General features: G+C 35.9%; 1 protein-coding gene across 1 annotated transcript in view; it reads right to left on the bottom strand.

Moving 5' to 3' along the window:
• Positions 1-276: 276 nt before the first annotated feature.
• The window catches only part of NBAS (neuroblastoma amplified sequence), a gene marked incomplete at its 5' end in the record, with an annotated part of 193,399 nt that continues 176,625 nt past the window's right edge, over positions 277-17,050 (bottom strand). The window contains 2 exons of the mRNA XM_026079059.1: positions 277-1,058; positions 10,648-10,776. Of these exons, the coding sequence (XP_025934844.1) occupies positions 783-1,058; positions 10,648-10,776 (405 nt within the window). The remainder of the gene's footprint in view (positions 1,059-10,647; positions 10,777-17,050) is intronic.

Raw genomic sequence — 17,050 nt, forward strand, 5'->3', positions numbered from 1 at the left:
GCATCTACATAATTTTTCAGATCTCAGGAAAAATATATGTGAAATACTTTGAAAGTGTATACACAAGAGGTGTCAGCAAATGTTGAGGATCTGAGATGAGGTTTCCCAAATTGTAGAGAAAAATATCTCAAAGACTAGAACACTTTCAAAGCACAGACAAGTCCAGCTTGTCCTTATGAATAAACATCACTGAGGAGAGACAGGAATTTCAGAAAAAGTGGTTAGAGTAAGAAAATATGCATCTGTCTAGAAGAGGGAAAAAAAGAGAGGCTACAATAAATGCAAAATATTTTACTTATTGCAAACAAAAGCTGTGATAACAATATTGCGCAATACCAAATTTTAAGATGTTGAAATTCTCAGAAATTACTTTTCATTGTGATTTCTTGCTCCATATATTTCTGAATTATAATGCATATTTTACATTATGACAAGAGTAAATTAGTTACAGAAATTGAGACAAATTGGATATAACCTGCCAGATCAGTGATGCTTCATTTCCATGTCACAGAGGGTAATCACTTAACAGTTTTCCCCAGTTTGAAAGCTTTTATCAGATTCAGTGATTGGCTAGCCATGTAACATAATGATAACTGTCTGAACCAATACATTTTTTCTAAACAGTCAGAAGTACGTGGGAATCCACTGTAAATGTGCTGTTGGCATATTCCACAAAATGTAGGTAGGGATAACAAATTTCATTACTTCACTAGAACAACAATTTCTCTCTTCTGTAGAAGGCCTCCAGGTAAAAGGCAGACAAATTAATAATTCCAGCATTTTTAGATCCAATGCTGAATAGCCTGGAGGGCGGTAGTAAAAGTCCTGAGTGCAGGATGAGTCCCTCTGTGAGACATCAGGAGGGACCCTGCCTCCACATTGAACCCTGCTTCTTTCAGCTGCTTTGCTATTTCCTCGACATCCCAGCCTCCTTCGTCCTGTTTAGCTAGTAAGTGGTCAATAAGGTGAGGATAGAAAGCCGTAGATATGCATTTCACCACTAACTTGGCATCGAGGAGCAAGGAAAGTATTTCAGCGTCACAGTTGGAATCATCAACCTACGAAGAAAGAAAAATCCAGAGTAATTAAAAATGAATACCCAATACATCCATCAATGAGAACATATCATGACTGYTGTAACTGCACAGCCTAACCTTGAAAGCAAGACGACACAGTGTTCTGCGTGGATTAACGACAATGATGCACACCTTGCATATTTCAAAACATTTAAAGGTATACCTTAACAGTCTCTTACATTAATATAAATAGTTGACTTGCATAAGTTACTTCATACTACAGAAGAAGGATGCTTAACAGCCTAAGATTACATGACAAGTTTTACAGATTTTTGACAGGTTCTCAGCCCTCAGTGCAGAACGGGCAACACCTTTATCTCCATAAGAAGAAAGAGACCTGAGCTTCCTCATCTCTGTTTTAGTTCATGCTACAACAGCACAAAGCTTAGCTTCTTCATGTTCTTGGTACCATCCACCCCCAGGACATTACAATGAGCACGTTGTAACAGGCACTTCTCGCTTATAACTCAATTCTTTATTCCATGAAATTTCCACCACTATTTTTCAGAGTGAGATGTAATTAACAATACCAATTTTTTCTATCATTATTTATTCTTCCAGGAAGATTAAACTTAACTATGATCTATTAGTCCAGACAACCAAACTTGCTGGCAAAAATCTCAGACACATACACTGTGAGAGACCATGCACACCATTTAACTTTGGTCACCAAAGTATAAAGCAGAACAAGTACATAACTTTCTCTTGAATGCACGTCATGACAAGACTCTGAATTTTGGCACCTAACTTGGAAGAATCAATACTCCGTTTGTATGTAGAGGAACACAGAGAGTTCGTAAGAAACTATTAGCTAGCTCCATTGAAATCAATGAGAAATCTGCCACTAACTTTAGAAGAAAGCACTTCCTTTGAAGCAACCATAAATTCTTTTAGAAGAAAAGTATTTATTGTATCTAAGTACTTTAGACTAAGGAATGATAATGAAGTTTCTCTTCTGTTAAAGAGTTGAAAAGTCAGCATGATGCCTGAAAGGATGCATGTGATAAGCAAAGGAAATTGAACAGTTTGTTGATCTATATTTTGGAAGAGATGCACTCTTTACAATATTAAATATAATTAAAACAGGAAAGAGATTGAACATGAAATATTGTATCACGAAAAGCTACTATGCTTCATCAAGCACAAATCCTTATATAAAAGATTCCAGGTGTAGTTATTCTCCAAATAACCCTTCTTCCTACAGGTTAACCCAAATTTACCATCAATAACACATGATTATTACTTTCCATTTACTATTTTCACTTCCTTTGGAATTTCAGGATTCCTTCAGAAAAAAAAGGATTGATTTATCCCGTTAATCAGGAAAAGAGATTGCAGTTTCACCCTAATGCTAATTCTCCCATTATTTCATTTAGGTATTTGTTTTTCTCTTCTTTCCACTGAAATCTTAGTAATAATCTTGATTTCTCCAAGTCTTCAGCATTTTTGCAATTAGCTACACAAAAGACTCTTATGCTAATGCAATAACACATAGCAGCTCTAGCCCCAGTTTACAGAACAGTTCCCAGAAGGGTAGGGATACCCACTTTAAGTTGCCTACTCTTTAAACCCTTAGTTATTAAATAATACTCTAAATTTCCATATGTCAATTATTGACATATTTTCCTGCTGAAGATAAACTGATTAAATAAAACTCCTAATGTTGGCATTGTATAGCATACCACCCAGCACCCTAAACTGTTATGCAGCCAGCTCTCCTCTTTTCTGAGGTGGGAGGCTGGAGGGATATTCTGTCCCACCTCTGAGCTCCACATGCTCTATTCTTGACCTGCAGGGAGGACTCAAGCTTACGCAGCACTTCAGTGCTTGATTTTATGGAAATAAAAAAAAAATCAGTAATGACAAAAATTAAACCTCACATCCTGTTGTTAATCTCATTAAAATTAGATTTTTAGGCTATAATTCAGTCAATAAAAAGTACTATAGATTAGTGAAATTTCATACACTGAAAATCTAGAAACTGGAGACAGACAAGTCTGAAGGTAAAATATCTTTTAGCACAAGACAAAATACAAGATAACTAACCATTCATAATCACTAAGACGTATGAGCTACACTTATGGATATGAAGATGCCAGCATATAACACAAAAGCATAGCAATCTATATACATGCACAAACAAGATCATTGTGTCATTATACATATACACAAGAGCATACAAAAGGATCTTGGCTGTGGCTGACAACTCATACTTAAGCTCGAATAGTACAGTAGATTAAACTGATTAACAATGGTTTCCATTTTCTGACTTCAAGGTTGTCAGAAGATCTAGTCAGAAAGATGACACCTTTGTAAAGTTTTTTTCTCTAGGCAACTGGATGGAGACACAAGATGGCAACCAGATCTTGTGAACACATTTCACGTGGCAAAGAGCACTGTCTACTGCAACGCTTCGATAAGTCTGAGTGGAGTCTGAGAGATGTGGGAGGAACACAGAAAAGTCAGTGTTTGATGAGAAATTTGTATAAAAATAGTCAGGTGAGGAAGCTAGAATATCTATTTGTTTGTACCAATTTTGCAACTCCGCATCATGCCAGTATGTTGTGTATCAGGTGTATATGAAACATAGTTAACCAATCTAAATAAAAAAATGCACATGCACAAATTACTTAGCAACACCTATGCAAATCATACTAACATTATATATCTATATAGAAACTTAAAGATACCTTATATACTGAGCAGCAAAGCTTGGATAAAATTATAAAAATAAGATTTAAAAAAATTATATCAATTTAGATGTATTTTAAGACTACATAAATTTAAAATTAATTTTAAATTAGAACAATCAACATTAAAGCAAACATTTAATAGAACAATTTAATATAGCATAGGGAGTGTTAATATGTGTAAATGGCATTTGTGCAAGAAATAACTCAGCAAGCTAGGACTCTAGGATTCTCCAATCTAGAAAAGAGGCAGTTTAGGGAGTATATGACAGATATCAGAGTGAGAGTATGCAGGGATGGATTAAGCTTCCCCCCCCCCCCCCCCCATAAAAGAAGAACTACGAAGCATCAAATGAAACTATTAGAATTAGATCAAAGCAGAATCAGAGTAAATAAAAGGAAACAGGTTTGGGGAAACTGGACAAGGTGGAGAAAGAAAACCACAGAGAGTTACTTAGTACACAAAGACACACAGCTAAAAATAACTGGAAGTTGGGAGAGTAACTCAGGAAGAGAGCCCATATATTTGCCCTGTTCTTACTCTTCCACAGGCTTGTAATTATTGCCTCTGTTGGAGACAGGATACTGGTCTAGATGGACTTTTGATCCTCAGTGATTACGCTTAGGATATGTTGCTTGCATAAGAATAGCCATACTGCAAAGTTTTATAATTTTTAAATATAAATTCAAAACAACCTTAAAGGTTGTTTTTGCTTGCTAATGATTTCAATCATATTTGAAATGTTATTTAAATTAGTACACACAGGTTGCAAATATATACTCCCAGCATAAACATACCAAATATTAGCCTACAGTAAACAAAGACTCTCTAAATGCATTATATTTTCTTTTTCAAAATCCCTCCCTTGACAAGACTTGTAAAAAGAGAGTAAAACCCAATTAAGATAATTACTGAAAAGCAACCTTACCATCCCACTATTAAAAAGTCACTTCTTTTGGGCAGAGAGTAAAGGCATGTTCTTATTAATGAGTCATTTTGATCTGCCTGCGTATGTAATGCCTCTACTATCCCAAGATCCTAACTGAGTCTTAAAGCACTGGTTCCAGCAAAGCGACTATAGCTGATCCCCAGAAGCAGTTTCCCAGTGATACGGCATGCAGCTGACTGCAGTTTAAGCAGCTCTCAGAGATGCAGATATCTTCTACGCAAATGAATACACAGCCACTTTCTCTATCACGTGAGCATGTGAATAAATCATAGACCACAATAATGATGAACTCAGAGTATACACTACAGAGAAAAATTGTCATGTCTATCTGGACTTTTATGCTGAGGATACTGAATCTTTCATTAATGTAAAACCTGCTGCTTCTGGAAGGCTTGAATGGGAGAAGCTTTAGCCATCTTTCCTCCAGTAGAATTTAACAGCACAGATTTAGTGTGGTGCCCATACACCCAGTGCGTATGGGAACAAAGGGAAGAACTAATGGAGATACTTACGCTAAGAAGAGGAAATCTTGCCTTTTTTAATTTACATACCTGTTTAGGTAATAGTTGAAATTTACTACTGAAATCATTCAAAACGTGGGCATTCATATCGTATCTCTGACAACTAGCTCACTCTTTAAATTTAGATGGTGATGACCGATACCTTTTTATGGTAAACACGTGCATATTCATCTAAACACATGCATATTCATCTAGAAAGTGAGAGATGCAGCATAAAAACAGAATTGCAACAGGCGCCCTCACCATTTTTGTTGAAGCAGTGCCACAGCACTCAACTTCAACAGGGTTTGTACATTTTATCAAATGTCTCTTTAATGCAAAATTTATAAATGGTTCTGCAACTACAGATGAAAAAACATGTCTTGCCAAGGTTCCCTTCAACAAGTACAGAAGTAGAGATCTACTTGCACTCTATGTCCATGAGCCTTAAATCCTTTCTGCATACGTTCAACAGGAAGGGGACAGAGCCCTCATCCCAGACTCCTGCGTGCTGCTCCTGGAGAAGACACAGCCTTCAACCTCTTTCCATATTGCACCAGGCAAATGTTCAGAACAAGCAGTTGTACAACTGGTACCTACCCCTACCACCGACTGCTCTGTTTCCAGATCAGAATGTTGGTTTGTGTCTTATGCTGAACCCAGTGTTGGCAGTATACAATTACTAAGGTTTAAGTATGCCTGCCTGGGGCTTTGTCATCAGCACACAGATGTTATGAACTGTAAATGGGCTTAGACTTGAGGTACTCAGCTCTACCAAGGCAGCAGCTCCCCTGAGCAAGCAGCGACAGTGAGTCTGCAAGTTTTTAAAAAAATTTAGATGTAAAACAGGTGAGTAAAGGTCAGCTCTGCCAAAGCCAGCAGCTCTTCTAACGTACTCAGAAGAGGAGCTTTAGGCATCTAGGAAGCTTTATGGTTTAACGGCTGAGGCCTCCAAAGTTTCACGTGACCATGAAGGCAAGAACTTTGTGCATCCAACTTTCCAGAAAAAAAAAAAAGACGATAGGACTAAGTCCACATCTTATATCAGTACCCAGTATTTTTATTGATCGCTAATATAGCCTGCATGGACATTATACCTATACTTGATAGGACGCAGGCTATCCCAAAACATCCCTCCTATTGTGAGAATTTTGGACAAGCAGGAGCAGATTAGAAGGTTCCTTTTGCCTTACAGAGTAAGGGACAAGACAGGGTCTGGATAATTCCCCGTCAGCACGTTTTGTGCAGGTGTCTAGAGGTTCCAGCGTTATCAAAGGACAATATTTCTTCCTGCTCTATGACTCCATAACTTATGCATTATGAAATCCGTGCATTATGAAATATGGATACTAATGGAAAGATAAGAGCTGCTGATGATAACAGCAGAAAAGAACTGAGCTCGCACTTTCCCAGAGTATTAGTTCTACACCACTAGCAGAGGTAAAAATGGTTTTCATTTTTTTCCTGAATGGAGTCTGTACAGCTAAAGGACAAATAAAATAAGAGGACAGGAAAAGGGAGAGTTAGATCCTACCAACTAGGGAAGAGATACTTAACCACTGTAAGGTTATATACACACAATTTTACATGATTTTTTTTTTTTTTTTTTAAAGAGAAGCCACACGAAGTGAATTGTCATAAATAGCAGAACAGACTGTCTAGATATAACTGGACATATTCATATATTCTTCATAATTTTTCATATTACATTTTTCAGCAATGATTTTGTATAGGTAGTCTCATTACTTCAACATTGAAAGTACAGTATATAAACTGGGAAAAGTTATTATTTTAGATTAATTAAAAATAATCTCTAGTTCTGCTTTCTATTAAAGCCTTGGCTGAAGGCTTGAACTGCACTGATTATATTGACTCTCATTTGTAAGCAAGCTGTTTTAACAATATACCTACCAACAGGTAACAGAATATTTACTTGTTTTAGGAGTACAAAAAATCCTTCCCGATGTTTCCAATATCAAGCAAACAGACAACACTAAAACCCTTCTCCAAAACAATCTGACTCTTAAAAGACTAAGTCCTATTGGCAGTAACAACCCACTTTAAATAAATTAAAATGATTTTTTTTTAATTATTCACCCACTAAATATAGAGACAGACTAGGTATTTCTGTTACCCAAAAATGGCAATTGGCAGTTTATAAAAGGATACACAATAAAAAGAAAGGTCTGCAATTTCAAAAAAAGCTTACACAAAATCCTGGCTGTTTTATTATAGGCAAAAGCTATACAATTCCTAGTATCAGCACTTCAACATCATCCTTTTAACTGTAAACATCCATAAAGCTGTCAGCAACATACAACAAATGGCTAACTAATACATCGTATCAGCAAGCAAGTGCTGTATTTTTCTCACAGCCGTGTTTCTGAGCTGTGCTAGCACTATGTCAGGGAATCAATAGCTATGATTTCACTTTGCCAGATGTTATTTGTCCTTTTCCTGTTTAATGTAAACAGGAATGGGCTTCCTATGAAAAATTCATTACAAACTCTTAAAAAAAAAAAAAAAGTGTTAACAGTCCTATTGCTGCATTTTTGGTAAGCACAAAGTACATACAAAATTATACTGAATAAACAACATTGACATAGCTAAGCAACATTTTTAGTAAAATACCAACTAACATAAACATAAAAGATGTATACAAAACAAGGAGAAAGACCTGTTTTCTAAACAATACAATAAAAGCTTTTAAATTTATCATGGCACTCTTCTGTGCTAGTTGCTTTTCTAATACTGGTAGTGAATCTCACATACTGGCTAAGCTCCATGCCTGATGTAATCAAGTCAATATTTAAATTTTCATTGAGTTAAGAGGAAACATTAGAGCAAGGCTAAATGCTGTGAAAATTCTAGGTTATGCACCACTGTCACAGAATTGTATGCACAAATTAACATTGAATTTAGAAGAAAAAAATAGAAAATAGTTTATCAAGGTGCCTCCTGCGTTAGAAGGCCAAAAATATAATTATTTCAGGCATGCATAGGTATACGAAGTGCTTTGTATTAGTAAGAAGATAATATGTTTCCTAGACCTAAAAGCTTTACTATCATGCAATCAACCAGGAATGCAGAGACTGGAGAGAGAAGGTCAGTTAAGAGAGCAACACAATTAGCAGCTGTTCAGAGAACACTATTGTATGGCACTGAACTTTAAAAATAGTTAAATAAAATGTATTCAGACATAAATTTCTGATAGCTAGCTTAAGAGCTAGTCACTAACAGAGCAGCTTTCACCTGTCAACAAAAAAGTTCATTGTAAAAGGTTAACAAGAGCATACAGATGAGAAAGTGCAGGCATACATCAAATCCACAATTTTTTTTTGTAAGATCACCTTATTTAAAAACAGTTATAAATGACTTGCTTTGAAGATGCAAAATCTCAAATTGCATGTGTTATAAAGAAAAGTACCAATACAATGAAGAGAATCTATTGTTTTGGTGGTTAATATTTATAATTTACTTTTTGGAGAAAATTCAGAGAATTTGCATTTTATTTGAATTAAAAAACTGAACAGAAACACCTTCATAAAACCTCTGGTTCTTTGCTTAGAACAAACTCAGCTAGGAAATACTCCAAATTCATACCAGATGCTAATTTTGATATTGGAATTTTGATACAAACAGATGTATATTACACATAATATACACTGTCACCTTCCACACAACCATTTTAAATGTCCACAGAAAACAAGTTAAAGCAGCTTGTGGTTCATTCGTTACAGTAAGTACTAAGTAACTCTGAAGGAAAATTAGCAACGTATGAAACAGAGTCTCTGATTCCAGATTTCTTGCTTCTCTGACTGGTCTTTACTGCTGTGTTCTGGAGCCCTCCAGAAGGAGAAGGGGAAGGAGGTAAAACCCTACTTCTGCAGCCAAGCACATGCAAAAGGAGAAAGCTCCTGCAATACAATGTGCAGCAGACAAAAAAAAGATGGAGCAAATAGGGAGGAACGAGTGAGCAGGACAGACACTCCAGGAGAAGCCTGAGAAGAGCAGGAAGCCAAGGATCTTTTCCAGGGAAGAGAGGATGGTGTGCAAGTAGGGAATGAGATTGCATTAAGTTTGTTGTAACTCAGGAATATGAAAAACTTGCTGGAATGACTATAGCTGGAGTGCAAGGCAAGCCTAGAAGGACCTTTCAGAAAAGGGTGACCATTTGCCTACTTTGTCTATCATAGGTGAGGTGCGTTTTTTGTACTTAAAAAAAGAAAAAAAAAAGTTACTTTTTCAATCTGTATTCCAACAAATCACATTATAAAAGATTTTGTTCTGGGGATGCTTATTTTAAAAACATACAGGCAGATCCATTTCAGACATCTCAGGTCCTTTCATAGTATTTTCCAGCTCAAAGTAGATTTCACTTCTGTAGTAGCATACTGGAAATTTGTCTTCAATTATTGTTTTATATTGTCATCTGCAACTAAGAACTCCCTAAGAGACAGTGCAGAATTTGGAGATAATATAGATAAGGTTTTTCAGTGGGCGTGCCTAAATATTATACATCTGGAAACCTTCAGTGTAGTTATCCAGCCAAAAAGGAAAGCCATTCTCCTTCATACAACAGTCTGTGAAAATAACTTCCTTTCTTCGTGGCAGATTGCTAGACTGTAGGTCATAGCTAACAAGAATTCTTTCAGGTTGTACTTGCACTAGTTAGATTAAGGGCCTGAAGAAGTTTTAAACCCAGCTCCGTTTTCAGAAAAAATAAAAGAAAATATGAACAATGCTTTTGGCTAGTAGACTAGGTTTCATCATTTTAGGTGTTTTTACTTTTTTACTTAACTGAAAACTAAATATACAGGCAATAATGAGTAGTGTTACTATATACTTTTCAACTGTTGTATAAAGTTATGTCTTTCACTTCCTGTCCAAAGAAAACACAAGACAGTATTTACTTTTTTTCCTCTAGAAACTTTGCTACAGTATCCAATAAAACCTGTTTGGAAATGGATAAAAGTGCTAAAACATACTATCTTACATTTTAACCATTCTACAATAAAAACAGTGATACAACATCTCATCACATGTACATGAGCAAAGTGCCAAGTCTATCAGAAACAAGTTATCTCATTTGATGTACTATTATCACGCACACACACACACAAAAACCTACAAGGCCCTAGAATATGAATACAGAGATAACAATCTACTTATTATAACACAATAATTTCTGTTCCAGCACATCGACTTACAATAGAGTACTAGATAATTTAAAGAAAATACTATGAGTTTTAATCACCTCAAGTACATAAAAGATCTTACTAGCCCGTGTTACTGCTCACTGTGGACACAATAGCTGTGGAAAATCGTAATAATGATAACGGGCCCAACAGTCTCTGCTTACTATATGAAGATTAAAAAAGTGAATATATTACCTCAAGCTCTGAAAGATGGTTAATTCAACTGCTCATACCTTAGCTACAGCTGTTATCTGCTCCAATGCCACAGCATGAAGATCTTGATCTTTGCTTTCTACCAGCAGTTTCAGAGATGGCAGCAGGAGGGACTGGTTAAGCAGCAGCAAACATAATTCTTTTATACACTGAAAATAAAAGTAAACTCATTCAGTGAGATCTCAAGAGATGCTAACATCATCATTCATACTAAAATTTATGAAAATTCTGTGTGAAATGCAAAATGAAAGCCAAACATCTAAAACAAATGAACTCCCTGACGGAAATAACTCTCTCTGGGAACTTGAAAATACAAGTTTAAAAGACTGGAATACAGAGTTATAAGTGAAATGCTTGTTATATTAGAGACAAGGCAGGTACTGAATCACCATTACAGTCCCAGAGTTTTACTGAAAGAACAACAGAGCAATCACAGCTCTGTGTGGGACTAACATATTTGTGCTCACTGATATATTGCAAAGCACAGGAAGAAATTTAACAGACACCTGTGATATTTCTGTAACTCAATTAGGCAATCACAAAAGTGGAATAAAAAAAGAAAAAGAGGGAGTATTGCCTCATATCAGAGTTCAACATCATAAACCTCTAAAATCTTTTCAAATATTTCATACAAGATTAAATCTTAGCAAATTACCTTTCCCTCATTCATACAACTTTTCATATTTTGTAACATAGCACAAATTATTTAGCATTATAAATCTGATGCAAAAAGAAACTGGCAAAAGAAAAAGCTCAAAAAAAATCCAATTTCCAAACCTTTACCTTGGCCTTCAGTACAATAATCTCCTACATTTAACTTGCATTTTGTTTTTCCTTAGTATTGCAATGAATTACTCATTTATACATCAAAAACCTATTTAGACTAACAAATTATAACTTTCCTTTCCCTTTTTTTCATTTGCAATAATTTTGTTCACTTGCCATAACCACTTTCCAATGAGAGTGTAAGTTGTCCTGGAACATGCGACTTAAGTGTTTTGTGTATTATATAACACTGACACCTGGAAAACGGTATCCAAATCTTAGAGGTGATATCTTTCACCACAACATTTAGAGAGACAGCACTTATCCAAGGAGTTCATCAGCTGATTATTACTATGAGAGAAAGCAAGTGATTTTTTTAAAATCTTTTTGATGTCCAATGACAAGCATACTGACTTGATGACCAAAATGCAACTACACTGCTTAGTAGCAAAGTTATAGTCACTGTGAACCTAAGAGCCTAAAAATTATTTGAAAATAAAAATGTTAAATGCTAAAACTGTACGGTACTGCACAGACACCTGGCTTTGCCTGGCACAGGAAGCTATCTAGCTGCATGTTCTCAGTCTTTTCCAGATTTATACTCTCAAGAAACAACAGGATAAATTACATTATACTGAGCTCTGCCTCACTCAGGCAAGGCTTATGCTGTTCCCAGGCTCGTTCCTGTAAACTTGTATCCTGTACTGCTTTCAGTAGCTATTGTTGATGCTTTCAGTAAAGGATAAGATATAGGACCAAGGAATAAGAAGATTAAATAAAAATGTTGAGCTTTGTCTGATTAGTCGTACACTCATTTTGATAATTTGATATTCCATGGTATTTCTTTTGAGCAGTATGCTACACAAAGAAACTCAAAGAATGCAAAGTTAGAGATTCATAAGTCCTCTTTATTTTTATTTTTTATTTTTAAAGGCATACCCATGGTAATACAGCTTCTGTTCAGAAAAATAAATTTTGAGGGTCACAAGACACACAACCTAAACGAAACAGCCATTTTACGACAGTTGGTAACTTTTTCTGTCTGAAAGCCTATTAAAACCTTAAGTGGAGAAGCAGTGCTGTTAGAAATAACCCATAACCATAAAAAGGCTCTCAAAAAGAGTCCAAAATCATATTTGGGGTTGTGGGAGAAAGAAAAATGAAACTAAGCAAATTGTAAAATGATATTAGGAACTTCAGGCCTTTTTAAAGCAACAGGGCAGGGAGACAAAAGATGCAGATGTTTAATTAGAGTTTGCTGCCTCACTGAACTGCCTTAAAATAAAGAAAAAGGAAATTCATCCCTCAGCAAGCAAATGCAATAACACAGACATTAACATTGCTATTTCAAAGCAACAAAATTTAGGTCGGATGATATGCCATTATTATTATTATTAAGATGCTTGGAAATTATATTCTAGTACTGGCTAGACATTTTGACTAGATATGTTCTAGCACAATCTACTTTGTTCAGAGAAGCATAAAGGCTTCAACTTAAGAAAACACATGCTTAACTACCTAACTGACTAATGCTTATCTGACACTAGCAGATTTTGGAACCAAAGGTCATTACATTTCAGGTAGTTACCAGCCAGATGACTTGAGTAACTTGTTCCCAACTACAGTATACCTAGCAGATAGCTACCCAGCCTTACTACAAAAATACTTAAGCACACAGAATCCATCATCTCCCTTGAAGGGGAAGCATACGTTCTAATAATGAATTCTTGTCGAAGTACTTCTTTGCCTTATTAAAATCCAAAATAGTTTAAATTAAATTCAACTGGTTCTTGCTACTTCTTTCTTTGTAAATCAGAAGAGCTTTTTATTAGCTTCTGTTCCCTCTAAAAATGTCTGCAGAATACAATCAAGTCACCTTGCCGTTTCTGATATGCTAATATACTGCACTCCTTTTGTCTTCCACTCTAGGGCATTTTCATTTGCGCGTTAACTTTGGCAGGCCTTTTCTTCTGCCCCTCATTTTCAGTATCCTACCCAAACGCAGCCATACTAAGAGGGTGTTATATTCTAGTGTCAGACTCACCTGATGTTTACAGAGAGGGGCACTTTTTGCTCACTCTTCTTCACTTAATATTTCTTATAAGAAAAGACTGCACTGTGCCTGTTTTTGTGTTATGTTATGACACATGACTTTATGATTCATGACACAATAAGAAGCCAATAACAAAAAGCCAAAAAACCTAAAGTGCTTAATGTCTTTTTGCTTTTATTCTCATTAAAGAAGTCTCAGCCAAATAAACAATTAACAATAATAACAGGTGAGACTTCAATGTCAAAATTCAGTCTAGGAAAAAAAAAAGTTTCTGGGCCTGAAAAATTCACCTTAAAGCACCTACAGAAATAACAAAAGCAAATTAAGAGACATTATACTTGAGAACAAGACAGGTTCTAGAAGACTGGAAAAGAGAAATAACAGTCTCTGTCATTTAGACATGGAAGAAAGTAGATATGCAAAGGGAAAAGGAATTGTAAACCTATCAGACACTCTCAATCCCATGAAAGATATCAAAACATAAAATGAAAAAAACCCTAAAAGAATAAATGGTATGAAAATTTGTTCCTATAGGCTCCTGTATCAGACATAGCGGTTAGGAACAAGGCCGTTACTATGGTATGTTTGGGGGTTAGAAAGACTTTGACAGTGTTTCACAATACATTTCCAGAGACACTGGGAAAGAAGGTCTAGGATAGCCTGGTCCAACTTGCAAACACTTGGAGTGGCTTCCGTCCACTTTTCCGCAGGAAGTGGCAGGAAAAAAGCACATAAAGCTATCCAAATAGTAAGAAAACAAACAAACAAAACCACACTTGTACATCTGTCACGAATGCCTAGACTGCTGCTTTGGGCAGGAAGGAGCATCTTAAGCAGCCAGCTACTTCCCATAGCAACACAAGCGGCTTTAACCTTTGCAATGAGCACTGAAGGACATTAAGGTGTCTGCTCGTGAGAGGGGGTGTGATGTTACCTGTGAGAAGGACAAGCAAGGTCCTAATCCGAAATCTGGATTACCATGATCTAGCCAAAACTTTAGTAAAAACTTTTATATCTAGTTACGCAGCTATCTGTGGCTTGCTATAGCACCGGAAAAGCACAGAAGAGGATTGCACAGAAGTCTCTTCTAGGTCTAGTACCATTCAATATTTTCATGGATGGCTAGATAATGAGTACACTTGTGCATTTATACACAACAGTATCATGCTGGGAGAGGCTGAAAGCACACTGAAGGGACCCCATTTAAATTCAAAATTATTTGAACAAAAGAAATTGATCACACAGTGAATGAAGAAGAACATACAATGTAAACTCATGTATAAAAATCAAGAATAACCAGCTACAAAAATAGAAGAAAATGGAGACCGAATGGCTGCTATATTATTCTAGGAGACAATCATCTTACAGCCACTAGGACCTCAAAGTAAATACAGATAAGGGACCAGATGCATTTGCTCATTTAGCTGTTTATGTTAACTGACGTAAGACCATCGGTTGATGCAGATATTCGGAGGAGTTGCACTTTAATACTTACTGGAAGGAGAAGGATTTGCCACTTTCTAAAGCAATTAATCAGGCAATGCAGGAGATGTCAGGTAGTCCAACACACACGTGCATTCCAAGCAAGTAAAACAATGCTTATTTAATCTAAGAGAAATGGAAAAATCTGTCTACTGAATAATGTGCTCCCCCCAAAAAAAATGTATATATATATATATATATCAGGTACTAAAGCCATGCAACTCCTCAGAAAGAGCTTGGCTGTAAAAAAACAAACAAGACTAGGAAGTCCAGCATTAGGAGGAATAAAGGAAGAAACTTTTCTGATTATATGTAGATCTAAAACAGTTCTTCTAACTTTTAGACCATCATGCCCTGAGGTTAAATGTTTTCTCCATTACAAGCTTTGGACTTCAGAATGGCAAATGTTATTCATGGTCATAAATTGATCTCCTCTCAATCAGTGTATTTATTGAAATGTGAAGTCATCTAAATGCGTTAATTGTCAGCAATCAGATTTTCATCTAATTTAGCCACATAATCTCAACTCTCTAATTTGTGCATTTACGTATTGTAGGGGTGCATACAAATCAGCTAGTTAAATTCACACACATCATTCTCACACGCACCCAGCACAGACATGCTGGCTGTATTGCTTTAGCTGTACAATTTAGCATTTTTCATAGTTCCTGTTATTGCACAGCATTCTAGTCATAAAAAAGGAACTGTACACTGGTCAAGCTACTTGAGGACCAGAGTACGTTTCACTAGTAATGTATCTCTGTACTGTATCTGTATATTCACAGCCACATGAAGTGGTCTTCCAGCATACTGTATCATTAAAAAAGATGACACCTCGAAACAGAGCAGCCAACCAATAGCAAAACTGTAAATAAGGACTTGTTATATAATTCAAGAAAAAAAAAAAAACTAAATTAAAAAAAAAAAGGAGCAGAGCACAACTCATTCTTGTGCAGATCTCTTGGTACTGGGAAACTGACTGCTTTAAAAAATGCCCATAAATGAGATTTGTCTTCCTAACTCAGTATGGTGAATTAGAAAATTCTACTCTTTGTCAGAGTTTGACTACTCCTATGCACTGGTAAGATCTAGAGGGCTTTAAGAGCTACGATGCACAAGTGAACGACTGTTAAAGAAAGACTGTATACAATTATGCCAAACCCAAGGATACAGAAACTTATCTTCCACCAAAATCTGAATTTATCAATTCAGCTTACTGACACCTTCTGGAATTACGTTTTACACAGACTTTGAACTTGATCAAAATCAGTCAAAAAAAAAAAAAAAAAAAAAAAAAAAAAAAAAAAAAAAAAGGAAAGAAAAAGAGAGAGAGAGAGAGGGAGAAAGAAAAAAGACCCCCCCCACCTGTCTACATTTTAAATGGATTGTGCTGTTTCTATTCTGCTTCAAGTCTTAATATCAGCTATTTTCTGTAATGAAGACGGTGATTGTGTGAAAGTGATTATAAGGGATTAATCAGCATAGTAATATGCACAGAACTACTCTAAAGTTGTGTGAAATTTATTAAGCATTTCTCAAACCTGTCCTCATGAGTATACAATGTTTATGTACAACATGCTTCATTAATCTTCTACTTAAGAGGTGCTTGTATGGAAGTAAGCATACATGGTTAAGGAAGACACAATACGACATTTCTTTCAAAGAAGTAAAGCTTGTATATAAATTTAATCACAAACAAGATTTTTAGGGATTCCTTACTAAATCTTATGCATATATTAGTGGAAAAATTATTGATTATTTAATAACTTTTGCCACATTGACGGCAACCAGTAATGCATTATTAGAACCTTTCTTCAAAGACTAATTCAGGCTGGAATAGACCTCTAGGAAATACCTAATCAAACCACCCCCCACTCAAAGCAGGTCCAACAGTATCAAGCTGCCCATAGCCTCATCCAGTCGTTTTGAATATCTCCAAGCATTGAGATTCCACATGCTCTCTGCGCAAGTTGTTCCAGTGTTCTACCACTTTCATAGTGAAAAACTTTTTCCTTAAATGTAATCAGCATTTTTTAGGTTGTAACTTATCTCCACTACCTTTTCTTCTATCACTGAGCACCTCTGAGAAGAGGCTGGCTCTGTTTCCTCCATACATTTCCCAT

This window comes from Apteryx rowi, unplaced genomic scaffold (assembly GCF_003343035.1).
Source record: "Apteryx rowi isolate R43461 unplaced genomic scaffold, aptRow1 scaffold_114, whole genome shotgun sequence".
Taxonomy (NCBI): Eukaryota; Metazoa; Chordata; class Aves; order Apterygiformes; family Apterygidae; genus Apteryx; species Apteryx rowi.